Source organism: Merops nubicus, unplaced genomic scaffold (assembly GCF_000691845.1).
Source record: "Merops nubicus isolate BGI_N331 unplaced genomic scaffold, ASM69184v1 scaffold10770, whole genome shotgun sequence".
Classification (NCBI taxonomy): domain Eukaryota; kingdom Metazoa; phylum Chordata; class Aves; order Coraciiformes; family Meropidae; genus Merops; species Merops nubicus.
The window spans coordinates 3210-19675 of NW_008582178.1; the positions used below are offsets into that span (position 1 = coordinate 3210).

The 16466-nt window shown below is 52.9% G+C and overlaps 1 protein-coding gene across 1 annotated transcript; it reads left to right on the top strand.

Moving 5' to 3' along the window:
• Nucleotides 1-9331: 9331 nt before the first annotated feature.
• Nucleotides 9332-16091, top strand: LOC103769639 (alpha-2-macroglobulin-like; the record flags this gene model as incomplete). Its single annotated transcript, XM_008936859.1, has 8 exons — nt 9332-9399; nt 9942-10125; nt 11513-11657; nt 12295-12347; nt 13637-13796; nt 14393-14477; nt 14822-14936; nt 15983-16091. Coding segments are annotated over exons 1-8 (919 nt in total), but the record flags the coding sequence as incomplete, so codon positions are not given.
• Nucleotides 16092-16466: the final 375 nt, after the last annotated feature.

A 16466-nucleotide genomic window follows, 5' to 3' on the forward strand; every position in this document is an offset into this window, starting at 1 on the left:
GAGGTAATTCCTGAGTCTCCAAACCAGTAGCTTCTGGGAAACAATACACAGGTCCTTAGAGCAGGTTAAAAGGGGGTGCTGAAAACCATCTAGTGGAAGTTAATTGATGTGGACAGTGCAATTTTTATGGCAATACCTGTTTTCTAGGCAAATTGGCAATAGTTTTAGCTTGCCTGCAGCTGCTCCTTCCTGTGACTGCCTCCAAGTGCAGCCAGAGGAACCCCTGAGCAGAGCCAGGGGGGCTGCAGTGGGGAGCTGAGGACCTGTCAGTCCCTCATCCCTAATAAGGGAGCGTGCTGCCTCGGGAGCTGGTGCCTGTCCCACTCTTGCCTTTGGCACTCTTCCCCCCTTGCCCTGTCGCCAGGGGAGGAGGTCCCAGGGCTCACCTGGCCAGTGAACTCCCTGCAGACGCTGCGGGGGCCCTTGGAGCCCCTCTGGCTGTGGTGGAGGTGCTGGCGGCACACCGCGGCCCTGGCAGCCCCTCGGACGGGCCTCCCGTGCGTGTACCTGGGGGCACACAGGGACCACTCACAGGAACACTGGCCCCAGCCTGGGAACATCAGCTGGTGGTCTGCAGCTGTACAACCCAGCAGCCTGCAGGATGCTTGTGGGTCGTGAGCTCAGCAAGGACCAAGGAGCTCACACGACTGCGTCAGGCCGGGGCAGAAGGCGGCGCTGGGTTGGTTCTCTCCAAGCCAACCAAGTGTCACCAGGCAGTGCCTGGGGATGTTGTCCTGGCCACAACCTGAGCCATTATTCCTTCCCCACTGTCGTTTGCCCAAGGCAGCAGAGGTGCTGCACTGTAGGACACGCACCCCACTGAAGGGATCTGCTGCCACACTTCCAAACTCACAGAAAGATGTAGGGAGAGAGAATATGGGGACAGGTGAGAGCCCAGGGAACTTCCTTAGCAAAGGATGCCAGGGCACCAGGCTGTGGGGTGGCTGTAAGATTAGCAGAGACCTTTCTGGGCTTGGATATCAATAGCTGTGTAGCTCCTAAACCAGTAAGAATGCACCTTCTGCCACAGTAAGTCAGCTCACATGCCACAGACGTGGAGATGGAAGTTATCCTCCAGGATGGTCACCACCTGAGGCATCCGGATAGAGACGCTGAATTTGGGCAGCACTGTGTGAGAGAAATACAGCTCAGTGAGAACTGTTCACAAGGGTTGGGAGGGACAGGACGAGGGGGAATGGCTTTAAGCTAGAAAAGGGCAGATTTAGGTTAGACAGTAGGAAAAAGTTCTGCAGTAGGAGGGTGACAGACCCCTGGAATAGGTTGCCCAGAGAGGTGGTGGAGGCCCCATCCCTGGGGACATCCAAGATCAGGCTGGATGAAGCTCTGAGCAGCTTGAGCTAGTTGATGTCCCTGCTGATGGCAGGGGGTTGGATTAGATGACTTTGGAGGTCCCTTCCAGCCCAAGACATCCTGTGATTCTATGAACAGAGAGCTCATTTGTTCCCATCCTTCCCAAAGGGTTGTTCACAGAGAAGAAATCTCCCCTGTCATTCCCTGGCTACCAGCACAGGGCCTGGCAGCAACACCCCAGCAGCCTAGCCAAAGAGAGCGTGGAGGGAGCAGCCTGCCTGAGCCTCCTCCCCAGAGCTCAGCTGTGGGACAGTGACTCTGCACCCTCAGGCCATGGAGGAGGAGACAGCTCCTGTGCCTGAGAGCCAGGGATTGCCTCTCCTGTCAGGCAGCTGGGTGTCTGAGTGCCAGCAGAGCTGCCCACAGCTGCACTGCCCATCCACTGGGTCAGGGGGTGAGCGAGGGGGTGACGGGGAGCTGCTGGGGGAGATGGGTTGTTCTTTGCTGGCTCAGCTCCCCAGGACTCACCGTACTCCTCCACCCTGAAGGTGTGTGTGTGAGTGGGCACTCTGAGGGTGTACTCTCCAGCCGGGGCCTCTGCAGCCAGGGGGAAGGCCAGGTCCAGGATGCCTCCCGTGGGTGTGGCGTTCAGCCACTGCGCGATCCGGTTCCCTCGGGGGTCCTGCAGGGGCAGGTCCAGAGAACAGTTATTTCCTAGTGCAAAGAGAGACTCTTGCAGGGTTTCCAAGCTTCTGTGGCATGATCTGAGTTCATCTCCTCCCATCCTGAGAGCCCAGGTCTGTGACACAGCTATAGTGCTCAGGTGAGTCTGAGCTCAGAAGGGTAGAGCTTTTCTCCCTGCCTCACTGATGGAGTCAGGCTATCAGATTATTGCTCTCTGGAGGCACAGCCATCCCACTGACAGCTGCAAAAGTGTGGTTTGCTCCCTGCCTGCCTCACTAAGAGGTAGATGTGGTCCCTCTTAGAGACTCCTGTGGTGATCCAAACCAGCATTGATTCCAGCTCACCATGGAGAGGATCAATCCCAACACATGCTGCCTAAGGCATGAGCTGCCTGAGATCACTGGGGAGTCTGATGTCTTGAATCACCAGGGAATTCTGGAGAAAAGTGTCCAGGACTTCATGCAGGGGATCAGGAGGCCCAGGATAGAAAGGCAGATGGAGAATCCTGGGGTGCAAGGGCATTTGGAGGCTTTGTTGACTGCCCCAGTCATGACAGACAGTGTTCTCCCACTGCTGGTTCTTGGGAGGGCAGGCTGCAGAACTCTGGCTGCAGTCACACTGCCCACCCAGGAAGGAGTTAGCAATGGGTTGGTGCTTTATAAAGACATGGAGTAGGAGGGAGCTGTTGTTTAAAAGGGTGGGATGAAGTCAGAGCACTGCCTAGGTGTCTCAGAAACCACGTGTTTGCTTGGTGGTGGGCAGGCAGACGTGCATTAGCTACTGCCAGTTGCTAGTTGGAACTGTGACCTGTCTGCACAGGTTATTGCAAACTTCTCACTGCTTTCAGGTATCTCTCCTCAGCTCAGGGGATTGCTGTCTGTGTTTTACCTGCAATATTGAACCTAAACAAACAGATTTTAAGAACAATAACCTGAAAGCTGCTTTAGAAGTTTCTCTACCTGTGTAGCCACATCACTAACTGGTCAAACTTTTATTTTCTGTGTGTTAAATATAAAAGTCTCCTTAGAGAAATTGAGATATTCACAGATCTGCAATTCACAGGCTAGAGGGACTGAAACTCTTGTGACCACTCTAGAAAAGTTTGCTGGACTGGTTTTCAGTGGCACCCATCATCTCTTGCAGGGGCCACTGTGTGACTGGTACCACGACGCTGCACTGTCAAACCTGTGTGGATATTAAAGGGCAAGAACTCGAGGATTATTCCCATTTGTTACGAGGCAACCTGATTTCTGCATCCATATTTCCTCACCATCCCTACCCCTGTGTCTTCCCCAGGGTGAGAAGAGATGGCTACTTCAGTAAAGGAGGCTCTTTACCTTCAGTTCCACCAGACGGTGCTGTGGGGAAGAAAGAAAAGTCACTGGTGAGACGATCTGTGGTAAGTTACCATCCACCTCCCTGGCATTTTTTTATCCCCCAACCATCCATGACTCTTCCCTGAGCAGTTCCCAGGGGCTGCCTGTGACCCAACACCACGAGCAGCTCCTGTGTTGCAGGTGATGCCCAACGCTTTTCATCAGCACCAAACCCACCACTGGGAGCAGCTGCTCACAGGAGGATCACCCTGCTGGGCCAAGCACTGATCCACGAGTCACAGGGGCAGCCTGTAGCATTTTCAGACTTTTTAAGGTTTCTCCCCTCTTGACTTACTGTTTCATTGCTGGCAATAAAGTTCTGGTCCAAGGTTACGATTCGGAACATGACTATAAAGCAAAAGACAAAGAGGAGTGGCTGAGATGAAACTGCCTGTTAATAATGATCAGATGGGTGTTACATGGATGGAATAGATGGCTAAGAGAGATGAGCCCATGTGATTGGGCATCCCACTCCCCAGCCCATGCTCAAAGTCCTGCTATGAGCGGGCAGCCTATTAGGAAAAACCAAGTGGTAGGAGAGGTGGTGTGAGGTTTTTGGGAAGGCTGGCTCTGCTGTTGAGAAACAGCAGTTTTCTGGATGTTGGACCTGGGGTGGAACATTCAGTCTTGCCTGCAGTTAAGGTCATGTCAGAGGAGAGAGTGGAGAGGCACAGGGCAAACAGCTCCCCTGTGCTAGGGCAGTGGAGCCTGCAGCACTGTGTTCTGCTGTGAGGAGCTCTGTGGGCACTGACAGGCTGCTGGGGCTGTGACTAAAGCAACCAGGAACAGAACACAGTGGCATCTGAACCTTCCCTCAGGCACCAGCCACAACACTCTGGCATGCTGTCTGAGGTGTTCCTCAAAGCCTAGAAGGGAGACAGAGCCTGTGACCCATCTCCCTTGCAGAGGGCCCTGCTCCAAGGGCTGAGGCTACCCCATATTCTGTGGGCCCTTTCTCTCACACCCCATGCATTCTGTCCATACCCATCTGCCCAGGTCTGTACACAGGTTTGTCTGTCTGAATAAAAGTCTTCTTCTCAGCATGTCTGATTAGGACTTTCTGTTTCTTCTCAAACTCTGAGTTGGCCTCCAGGACTGTGACAACAACAAAAGCCACTTCATCAGGGTTCCCAACAGGACGAGGGACCTGTAGGCAGAGTTGGAACAGTCAGAGTGGATCCCATCCCTGTATCTCCAGGCTTTTGGAATAACAATTCTGATACTGCTTTTGTTTTACTCCAGTTCTTCTTCCCCTGAAAGTTCTCCCAGTACTTTTCAGGGTGTTTTGTAGACCAGTAAAATATCAATGGGGCTGCACAGCCAGAAGGACACTACCAGGCTGGAGAGAAGATCCAGTGCCCAATTAAGATGTCTTCATGGGAAGACACAGTTCTTTGCCTTCCTGGTCAGCAGGAGCAGAACTCGTGCACTATCCAGCTTTTCAGGATGTTTTGTAGACCAGTAAAATATCAGTGGGGCTACACAGCCAGAAGGACACTGCCAGACCAGTACAGGCTGGAGAGAAGATCCAGTGCCCATTAAGATATCTTCATGGGAAGACACAGTTCTTTGCCTTCCTGGTCAGCAGGAGCAGAACTTGTGCACTATCCAGCCTACTGACAACCCCTGAGAACATCTTCCTCACCTGGAATCTTGTGCAATGAAAGAAGGTGAGCTGAGAGATGGACTGAGTGATTAAGGTCTCGTTCCCAGCTCTGCTTTGCAGGGTTACTGTCACATGGGTTGGGACCACTTGCTTTTTGCTGAGCTGGAGGCACACTGTCTCTGAGAAAGGGTAGTAGAGCTGAGATGGTAAAGCCACAGCATAATTTCTATTCAAAAAAAAAAGGAAAGAAACCAGTCAGGTGAAATTGGTTTTCTAAGAGGACAAGTTTTGACCATAAGATTTGTGTACTTCCTAATGACTTTTCTGTTTTTTCATTCCACTGTCCCAATGCCAGTGGGACAAGATCAGACCATCCTTCCCATCTGTGGGCACTGCAGCCATTAACACTGAACCTGCCCCCCGTGCTGCAGGCACGTGTGAAGAATTAAAGCAATTGCTTCCAAAACTGGAAGTCACAAGATGAAGAGAGCTCCCCATGCTGCCCACGGGATCTCCAGCAGCACTTGGCTGTGTTACAGGTTTCCTGAGACTTCAGCCTTCTCTCTGAACCACCCCAGGTACCATCTTGCCTGGCTGGTTGTCCCATCACCTGCTTTTGGGCACAGAACCAGCACTGTGCACATGAGACCCCATGGTCCAGATCATGTCTCAGAACAGTCTCATGGGCACCTTCTCTTCAGCTCCTAGCACTCCTGTTCTCCTTGCTCTCCTATGCCAGATCTCACACCCCTGTGGCTGCTCTTGCAGCTGTGCCCATGGATAATACCAAGGAGCAGTTCATGTTGTTTGGGTTTTTTAATCTGATACTTGACTGTAGCAACTAGGACCACAGAAAAGCCAATGTTTAGGCAGGTTTGAAACGCCTTATCACTGACTCCTCCTGCCTACTGCCTCTGGCCAGGTTCACCAGCAGCATGTTTTGCAAGGCCAGAACAGCAGGAGGCAGGGACGTGACCTGCTGGCAGTTCCCAGTTGGAGCCCAGCACCCTGGCAAGAAGGAGTCAAAGTCCTGCTGGCCAGGAGCCTTGAGTGCTTCCACCCTGGAGACCTGTCAGCTGCCTCGAGCAGCTTGTCTGCTGCTGATATGAGGGGATCTGATAACAGATGACAATGGCAGGTTGATTTTCCTGCTCAGGCTGACTCCCCACATCTTCCCACCACCACCAGGCCAAAGGATGAGATGAGTGTTAAAGATTCACTGCCTGAACCTCCCATACCTCCCTTGCTCCTAATGACTGGAACATTTTCTCACACCCCTTTAACAACTCATCCCTTGTCCTTGCCTTCTGAGCTATAAAGGAACAAGACAGCATCTTTGGGGTTGTCCCTGAGGGACCCCAAGAGCCAGGCTCTGCTGAATTATCTATCTACACACAGTGTTGGCAGACAGGTGGGATAGCAGACAGCCTACTGGGCAAGCAGTGTTTCCCTAAAGCAAAGCTTCATGCTGCACACAGCAGTGGGACACAGGCAGCAGTCAATCATCAGAGTGAGAGCTGGGTCAGCCTGTGGAACACATCCTAAAGGACAGGGCTGTACTGCTGGAGAAGGCTTTGAAACCCAGACTCTCTGTCACCTCACACAGAGCAGGAGGGAGCCCAGCGACCTGCTCCCCACTGCAGCATCTACCTGTTTCTGTTTGCACTTATGCCGTGGCTGCAGAAGCAGAGGCCTTCAAAAAGCAAGTTCAGAAGCCAGTATAGTACAGCAGTGCCTGCTGGAACAGGAGCTGTATTCCTGATAAAGCCTGTGAAGAGAAGTGGTGCTGGGAACCACCCTTGCTGGGGGTCTGAGGAGAGGCACGGAGGGAGCAGATGGGCAGCCAAGCCAGGATGAACACACTGCTTCACAAAGAACACCCCTGAGAGGTGCCTTGGGCTCGTTTGTACCTGGTTTGCAAAGGCACCCAGCTATTTCCACTAAAGATTTAACTGGTGACCTATGACTTTGAGGAGTGAGGCATAGCTCAGAAGGAAATGTACTCCGGAGAGCAGCAGGAGACGTGAGATGTTGTCAGGTCAGAATTAAACCCATGCAAAAAGCTGGCAGAGTTGCTCTGCCTGAGTCCTTGCAGAAACAGTCTACATCAAAGGCACTAAAAGCAGAATCAAACAGGAGGAGGAGTAGCAGGGGGAAGGGTGATTGAGAACCAAGTGAAACCTTGGGAGAACGAGAAGTGATCCCCTCTGTAAAAACTCTCCTGGTGTTAGGCCTTCTGTTTCTGTCCCCCCCCTCCAGGATCCCCCCAGACCAGAGCATGCATGCAAAGCAGCTGAGGTTCTTACAGCGTTGCAGGCGTCCCAGCAGTGCCAGGCAGGAGAAGGATGCTGCCCCACAGGAACACGCTGCTCCACATGGCTGGTGGCAGGTGGGATCCCCCCACGGGAAGCTCAGCCTCTCCTCCGGCCCCTGTGCCCCCGCTGCTGCCCCCTCCCCTCTGCCCCTCTCCCAGCACCGCAGGGGACGCAGCTCCCGCCCCACCGAGCGCCCGGCTCCTCTTGGCTTTGGAGCCAAGAAGGGAGGAAGCTGCCCTTGGCTGAGGCTGGGATGGGGGTGGATAGAAGGGGTGGAGACAACGTCTGCTGCCTGCACGCCCAAGGCACTCGCCTTGGGGTTTCGTGGGGCTTGGTGGGATTCCTCTGGGAGGCGTCTTGCTCTGCCTTGTGCAGCTGACAGCACCAGGAGTGCTCAGTGGCTACGTTTGGTACAAAGGCCATGGTTTTATAAGGGTGCCTTTACTGGGATTTAACTGGAAACATCCTGGGACAAAATCATTCTTTGTGTTGCCAGTGGATTTTGCTTCAGGGTTCTTTTTCTGTAGAATGTCTGCTTTATGTATTATCTGCTTCTTACTCAAGTTTCACTCCTGCCCTGCTGCCTGCAGCCAGCCCAGCCCTGGGCTCCACACACAACCCTGCCAAGTGCCCTCGCTCCTCCCTGGAAGGAGGGAAGAACTTTAGCATGTGATGATCTTTTTGTTGTCTAGCTGTTCCCACTTAACCCCCAGCTGATGCCCGCTCAGAGGTGCAGAGCCACGGGGAGCGTTCCTGAAATCCCACAGAACTACACTTGCTTTTTGTCCCACTCGTTTAGGCTGGAACTCGAGCTCCTGTTGACTCCAGGGCCTGAGTCGTGCTCCCAGAGCAGCCACATGCAGTACTTTAAACCTGCAGAGGAGCTGCAGCCTCAGGGTGAGGTTAAAGGCAAACGTGTTCCCGTCCCAGCGGACTCTGCGTTGAGGGGGTGGCTGCTAAGCACACACAGGGGGACCCTGCCAATGTCAATCCTGGGGATTGCTTCAGCTGGGAGCACAGAGTGGGTGGATGGCAAATTCACTCTACAGTGTGTACCTTGGATTGTGCTCTGCAAGACCACAGCTAGGGCCAGGGTGGGGTGAGGACATCCACCCCCAAATGAGGTTGCAGCTAGAGTGCAAGTATGTCCAAGCCCTGTTCACTTCACAGTTGCCACCCAGGAAAAGGAAATGCAAGGTTGTAGTACCTGAGGAGAGTCTGGAAATGGATGATGGTGTTAGTGTAGAACCACCTTATGGCTGGAGGAAGCTGGCAGAAGACTGCCAAGACATCTGGCTTGGAGGATGTAAAACAGAGATTCCATAAAATATCAGGGAATCACACAGAATCACTGTGGTTGGGAAGGACCTTTAAGACCATCAAGTCCAACCGATACGTGGGGACTTAAAATGTCTTGCTTCATTTGGAAAGCTTGCAGTGGAGGTAGAAGGAGAGTTGGCAGTGGGTGGCAGGAGCAGCCCTGGAGCAGGTTCTGAATGCAGGAGGACCAGGCGTGGCTGGGATGGGTGAGTGGACAGAGATGGAGGTGAATGTAAAGGTTCTTACTCCAAACTCTGATTAAATACTGGATGAGCAGAAGATCACCAATGATGCACAGAAAGAGTGCTGAGGATGCTTTCTAGAAGCTGAGGACTGACTGCAGCACAGGTTTGGGTCTCATCGGATGCTGCAGCCAGGATCCAAGTCAGCCACAGCTGAGATCAGTTCTTCTCCTAAGTCCCCCTCAGGTGAGTTATTGACCATGTCCCCCCCAGTGCTCTGGTGCCCCATGGCCTGAAGTGAATGCAGATATGGGAGGAGAACCGTGTTGAGTGGCCTTTGATCTACTGTTGGTGGAAGCAAGTAAATATTAGCTGAGGTCATTAGCCTGGAGAAGATACTACCTCCATACAGCAACTCCCCCACTCTTTAGACTTAGGAGCATCTGAGGGGGGTATTTAGGATTGCTCCAGCCCATCAGAACGGGCAGTGCTCTCCTCCTGTGTGGACCTTGTCAGCTGCCTGCCCCAGCCCAAGCCATGGGAGCACCAGTGCTCCTCTTAGCTCTCACCCTGTTCCCAGTGGCAGCTGCAGAAAGCCTGGAACCGTGAGATTCTCCTTTTGGTTTGGGGGGTTTGGTGGAAGGGGCTGTCGTTGACGGGTGGTGCTGAGGTGCTGCACTGCTTGTGTCACAGAACTGAGCAGTGGGGACCCTGCTCTCAGGGGCACTGAGCAGGAGCAGCTCCTGGGAGTCCCAGCGGAGCGGCGGGTGAAGCCCCTGGCGTTGGGTTCTGCTGGCACTGCCCTGGGCGTGCCACAGGAGGCCCAGGGTGGAATGTGCTGGGAGGACTGAAGTCTTGTGCCTCAGGCACTGAGTCTTCGGCTCCATTCCTCACACAGCCCTGCTCTGTGCACACTGGGCAGCTGTCCTGTCTGCTCCCGACGTGGGGACACACATCAGGAGCTCCCTCAGCCCACTCTGGGTGTGTTGCAACTGGTCTGGAAGGAGCTGCACTGCTCTTCCTTCACTGCAGGCCTCCAGACCTTTCTGACCCCTGGTCTACCTCTTCATGCAAGCAGCAGAGAGGGATTCTGGCCTCTCCACCTCAGCCTCTGAATTGTTTCTGAGCATCTCCTGCTTTTTTCTAGTCACTACCTGGTGGTGTTCCCTGCTGTCATCCACCACGGCCAGGAGGAGAAGCTCTGCATTCACTTCAGCTCCTTGACTGAGACTGTCCATCTGGCTGTCACCTTGGAGGGGACATCCCAGAATCACACACTAGTGGAACAGGATGTAGAGAAGCCAGGTGGTTTCCAGTGCATCTCCTTCCAGGTGAGTGGGGCTCTGCCTGCTGACTTCCCAGTGGATGCTCTCACCCCTGCTGCCAATGGGAGCTCAGCAATCCTCACCCTTGCTTCCTCAGAAGCTTCCTCTTAGGGCTCCAAGAGGACCATTCTGTTCTCAAGCTGCATCTCTATTGCAAGGTGTAGGTGCAGCCTGCACAGGAGTTGATCTTCTTGCTTTAATTTAGCTGTGATGGGTGGTGATGGGGCTGGACCCCCAGCAAACTGAATTTCACCTAGGCAGCCTGGATATTTCTTTGGTGTCTTGAGTTCCTGTCGTTGCACCTTTGCTGCTGTAGTGAGCTGAACTAGGCACACGAAGGCTGGGGCGTGACTACAGGACCTCCAGGTGCATTCCTGGAGAGCCATGGAAACGTGTTTGGTGCTGGGGCTCTGCCTCTGCCCCTGCCTTCCTCAGCATGGTACAAAGTTGCTGTGCCCCTGCCCTGACTGTCCTGCAGATTCAGCAGAACTCAAGGAGGGTCTATAGTCACTTCTGGTTCTTGCATCAACATGACAAATGATTAACTAAGCATTTGATGCCAGCCCTTAGGAGAGGGCAAGTCCTGGCTCTGGAAGGCCAAGGAAGTCTGGCATGAGCAAAAAGAACCTTTTTTCTTCTGCTGGGCTTGGTCTTTTGGATACTGGGATGCCCTGGTTTTGCCTGATCAGTATTTCATCTCCTGATCCTGCCTTGGTCAGCTCCAGATCTGACTTCCCTATAGTTTTTCTTGGTTTCATGAAAGTCTCACATTGATGTGACGTGTGAGAGTGACACAGCAGTTGGGTGACAGGTTCATGAAGAAGGGACAGGCAGGGACTGCTGCTTCCCCCTGCAGTGCTGAGTGGGTGAGAGACACAGCCATACAGTGGAAGCTGGACTCCAAAATTTGGGGATTTTTAAACAGTGAGATGTGTCTCATATCTGGGATAAGGTGCAAAGTCCCTGATGAATTTCTTTTTCCCTTTTCTTCTGTCAATCCACCTAGGTGCCAGAGGTCATTCCAAGGAAAAGTGATAATTCCATACCAAATGTAAGACTCCTCTCTTGGCTGCCTCTCCTCTTGGGAACTCGAGGGCTTCAACCTCTCCTCAGCCATCTTACTGTCAGAGATTGCAGGGTGGGAAGGGAAGGATAGTGTAGGGAAGAAAGAAAGGGGGAGGAAAGAGGCAAATGGGACAAGAAAAAAGGCAGAAAAAAGAGAACGAGGAAGCTGGGGAGCACTGAGAAGACCATGGCTGGGGAAAGGAGAGAGGTAAATAAAAGGAGGGGAAGGAAGGGGAGGGAAGTTGGAGAATTTGGTGGGTTAGATGCCCCTGTTTCTCATTCAAGCTACTTGCAATCTCAGACAAGTTTGGGTTTTTTGACCTGACAGCATGAGGTGGTGACTTTTCTGCATGTCCTGACCCACAGCGGGGATAATGTGCTCTTTGAGGGGCACAAGAAGGTTCTGATCAAGCCCCAGAAGAATCTCATCCTGGTAGAGACAGACAAGGAGATATACAAACCTGGAGAAACAGGTAAGGCAAGATGGAAAAAATGGGTAATGGCACATGGAAAAGGTCAAGGTGGCAGCCACATCTGGGGGGAAGGTTTCACCAAGTGCAGCAAGCAAAGCTTGCTGGAGATGGAAGAAAGCAGATCTGTGATCTCAGGTGTGTCCAGGAACAGTATGAATCAGGATGTTCCCCTGGAAGCTGTGCTTCACCCAATGCCCAGCCTGCTGCTCCTGCATCTTGTTCTGGTGATATCTCTAGGCTTAAAAGGGAAGCTGCTACTCTCCAGGACAGTGGACAGTCTTTTGTTGGTTTTTTTTGAAGACTGTTGTTAATATTTGAGTAAAGCCCAGATTTCTTAGTTGTAGAAATACAGAGATCTCCTCCACAGTCTTCACAACACGAGCAGAACGCTGACAGAGCAACCCCACTGCTTAACACATCACTGTAACCTTCCCAGCTAAAGCCAGGAGTCCACAGCTGCATCCTCCCCTTTCAGACTCCCCTCTGGGGTGGGAGATGCTGGGCAGGGCTCTTTGGGGAAAGACCTGAGTACCTCTGAGGCAAAGAGAGAGACAGGAGCACAGGCCAGGAGAAGCAGATTTGAGCAAGGCCGTGCTGCAGCCAGGGTGCTTTACTGTCCTTCCCTTTACATCCCCAGTGAAATTTCGGATTGTCAACCTTGACGAGGACCTTAAGGTCATTCAAAATGAGGTGAGTGTCACCTTGTGCTTCTCTAGAGGTAGGAGCCTCAGCATGAGACACATGGAGAGGGTCATGAAAGAGGCATCTCCCTTCAAACCTGTTGAGCTGTAAGAATAAATGATCTCTGAAGGGAAACCACTCATCCACTGGTCCCCTGGAGAAAGACTGCAGTGTAAGATGGAACAGAGGGAGGAGGAGACCTAGTGTGGGGTCTGGATAGAGCAGAACTTTCTAGTCAGGTGCCCACATGAGGCAGTGTTATCACCACTGGGTCATGTGGATGCTGTTTTGCTCTGTACAAAACTGAACTTGTGTTTCTCTTGTTTTTTTTTACAGTACTCCCAGATATGGTTGCAGGTAAGTGACAAAGAACCGACCAAAGGGTGATGCCTGTCTCTTCTGCTGTGCCCTTTCACTCCTGAACAGAGCTGTGCCACAAATAGAACCTTGTAAAGCTAGGGTTGACAGAATCACAGCATGGCAGGGGTTGGAAGGGACCTCTGGAGAGCATTTAGTCCAACCTCCCTGCTAAATCAGGTTCACCTACAGCAGGTTGCACAGGATTGCACCTAGGTGGGTTTTGAAAGTCTCCAGAGGAGACTCCACCACCTCTCTGGGCAGCCTGCTCCAGTGCTCTGCCACCCTCACTGGAAAGAATTTTCCCCTCATGTTCAGATGGTATCTCCTGTGTTCCAGTTTGTGCTTGTTGCCCCCTGTCCTGCCACTGGGCTCCACTGAAAGGAGTCTGGCCCCATCCTCTTGACACCCACCCTTAGATATCCACAAGCATTTATGAGATCCCCTCTCAGTTTCCTCTTCCCCAGGCTAGACAGACCCATAGCTCTGCCTTTCCTCCTAAGAGAGATGCTCCAGTCCCCTGATCACCTTCCCAGCTTTCTTCAGCTGAAGTTTTTTCCACCTGGACAGCCCAGGTCCTTCAATCCAACCAGCACCTCCGTGATGCACAGGGCTGAGCCAGAGGCAGGGCAGAAATGGACACCAACACCTCATCTGCACGGAGCACAGGCACCAGTCTGGGTGCCCAGTAGGTGCAGCACAGCTGCTGCTGCTGCTTCCCAGGGCTTTAGGGGGTTCTCACTTCCCAGGAGCTTCCCTGTTCTTGGCAGAATTTGCAATTCAAAAGTCCAGCACAAGGATGCTGGAGGGAGGAGGAGGAGTCTCGACTGGTGGTCTGGGATGGTCTCTGACTGGGGCCAGGCTGAGCTCCTGTGGTGCCCTCTTGTGCCTGCCCTGCTCCCCGTGCGACTTGCTGGCTCCACGTGTCCTTCTCTGAGCAGGATCCCGAGCACAACCGCATTGCTGAGTGGCTGCATGTGAAGCCCAGACAGGGCATCGTGGACCTGTCCTTCCCCCTGGCGGCCGAGGCACCCCTCGGGGAGTACATCATCTCCGTGCAGCGAGGCATGGCTCAGAAAAACTTCACTGTCTACGAATACGGTGAGACCTGGGCACCAGAGGGGAGGGAAGAGCCACCTGGGTGGCTGGAGGAGGCAGCAAAGTGATGCTCCTCAGCCGTGCTCCTCAGCCCCTGGCCCTGGGAGGACAGCAGGGTGGGGACAGGGAGCTGTGTGCACACCTCGTGCTAGGCTGGACGTCCTGCAGCCCTGCAGAGTGCAAAGCTGTGCCCGACACCTCGTTCTAGCTGTGGCTGGGCCCTGGGAGGGGCACTTTCTGCTGCCTGTTGTCCCCTCCTCCAGGCTGGCTTTCCTACACGTTCAGTCAGCTGCTAGAGAGGGAAGTGGCATCTTCTCTTAGTTCCACCCCGTTGCAATGAGGCTGGAGAAAACCTTGTGCCCTTTGAAGTGTCTGTTCCTGCAGAGGTGGAGCAGAGCCCAGTCCCGTGTGGGGCTGCAGGGGCCAGCAGAGGGTGGAGTGGCTGGAGGGAGTAGCCCCTATTGCAGCATGTTGAGGAATAACTGGGACCTTTACTGTCTGTCCCCCGAGCTGGGCTGCAGCTGTACCAGAACTCAGCCAGTGCCCGAAATCAGTGTTGCTTGTTCTCCTCCATCCTTATATTCCTCTCTTCCATGCAGTGCTGACGAAATTTGAAATAACTTTTGAGCACCCTCCATTCATCACGACAGCAGATGAGGCATTTGAGCTGAAGGTCTGTGGCAAGTGAGTATGTGGCACCCTGTGGTGCCTGGCCATCAACTCAGCAACCCCCCCAGGCTGCCCGTGGCTGAGACCCAGCCTTCTAGGATGACCTCTTGCATGACCCTGTGGCTGGGGAAAGCAGATTTCTCTCTGGAACTCCTTCAAAGCCACCACGGATGCCTGGCACAGGGGGTGGAGGCAGATGCAAATTGATCTTAAGGGATGAGCTGAAGTCCCTGAGCAAACAAAACTCCCAGGGGAGCTCCCCCAGGCTCCAGTTGCCCCTGGTGAGGGTGGGGGGTGGCCTGGATCAGTACTCAGCTGAAGGGGCCAGTCCTCACGTGTGTCTCTCCCCTCTGACACAGGTACACCTATGGGAAGCCTGTTCAAGGGAAAATAGATATCCATTTTATCACAATTTACCAGTACTTGGAAGGCATTTTTTCAAGTTCTGATGAGACGAGGAAGAGAAGAGGCTGGGTAGGTGAACAGATAGGAAAGTGGAAGATATAACCTGCTGAAATTGGGTGTCTGTCCCCTTCACCTGCTCTGCTCTGCCCCTGGTGCACACCGAGCTGCCTAGTCTGGGGTCTGCCCACTGCCTAGACCTGATCAAACCCCTGATCCCCCTTCCTGAGACTTTAGTGCTCGAATTACTGCTCTGGCTGCCCCTGTCTGTGCTTCAGGAGGTGTAAGCCCTGGGTAAGTACTGCTGCTTGGGCTCTGTCCCAGGGGTCTGTGTCTATCGTGTGGAACCAGATCACTGCTCTGCTCACTCCTGTGGCTGCTCCCACCAGAACAGGCTCCAGAGCATCAGATGGTCTGCAGCCTAACGCCCTGTTTCTTGCTGTATCCATGCAGTTAATGGATCCCCTTAAGCTTGCTAGTGCTCTGCCTGAGGCTGTGTCCAGTGCTGGTTACACTTCCTGGACAATTATGCTCATTAAACCTTGGTGGTTAAGCTCCACACTTGGTTTTCCCCACGTTTTCCAGATGCAGACCTTTCAGCCTGAAAGTCTCAAGAAAATATTGCTAAATGTCAGCCCAGCCAGCAACAAGCCAGAATATAAAAATACATCTGTACCTCTGCAGCTTTAACATGCCCCCAGCAGCAAAACATCTCCAGCTGGAACACTGCACTGTGCAAAACACCAAGTGGGTGCCAGCCCCTCACGTGGCATCTGAGAGGCCCTGAAAGGTTCTGTGGAGAGCTTCACAGGCATGACTAGAAACACTTTTTTTAATCCCATCTCCTGTATTTGTCTGTGACATGATTAACCCCTTGGTGATTTGCCTGAAGCACTTTCTTCCTGCCACTTTTTTCGGTGCCTGTTTAATCCAAGCATGTTGATTTTCTTCACTGGCTAAGTTATCCATGGTGGGTTTCTGCAGTTACAGGTATTTGAGCCTCCATCTGCTCCACAAATATTTGGAAATGCTTCTTTAGCATTGCCCAGCATCTGTGGAACTGTTTGTCTTCCTCCAGATGATGCTCTTTCTCTCTGTTTGTCTCCCTCTTTCTGCAGACAAACGAGAATGGCTGCACTACTTTTACAGTGCAGACACAGACTCTGGAGCTAGATGAAACTGAGAGTGTCATCGTTGTGGTAGGAGAAATGGAGGAAGACAAAACAGGTACTGGAGAGCACGTGAAGCGTTCTCTTCCTTGCTGGTAACTTCTTTGGTCACTTCAGGCCTTACAGAAACAGTTGAATTCCTTTGGAAAAAGTAGCTTGAGGGTTCCCAAGTCTTCTGGCAAGGTGGCAGTCTCTATTCTAGTACCTCTTCCATCTATTATTATTATTATTACTCAGTGGATAAGAAACTGGCTGGATGGCCACACCCAGAGAGTCATGGCCAATGGCTCGATGTCTAGCTGGGCAGAAGTGACCAGTGGTGTCCCCCAGGGGTCTGTACTGGGACCAGTGTTGTTGAACAGCTTCATCAGTGACACAGACAGTGGCACTGAGTCACCCTCAGCAAGGCTGCTGAGGATACTGAGCTGGGAGG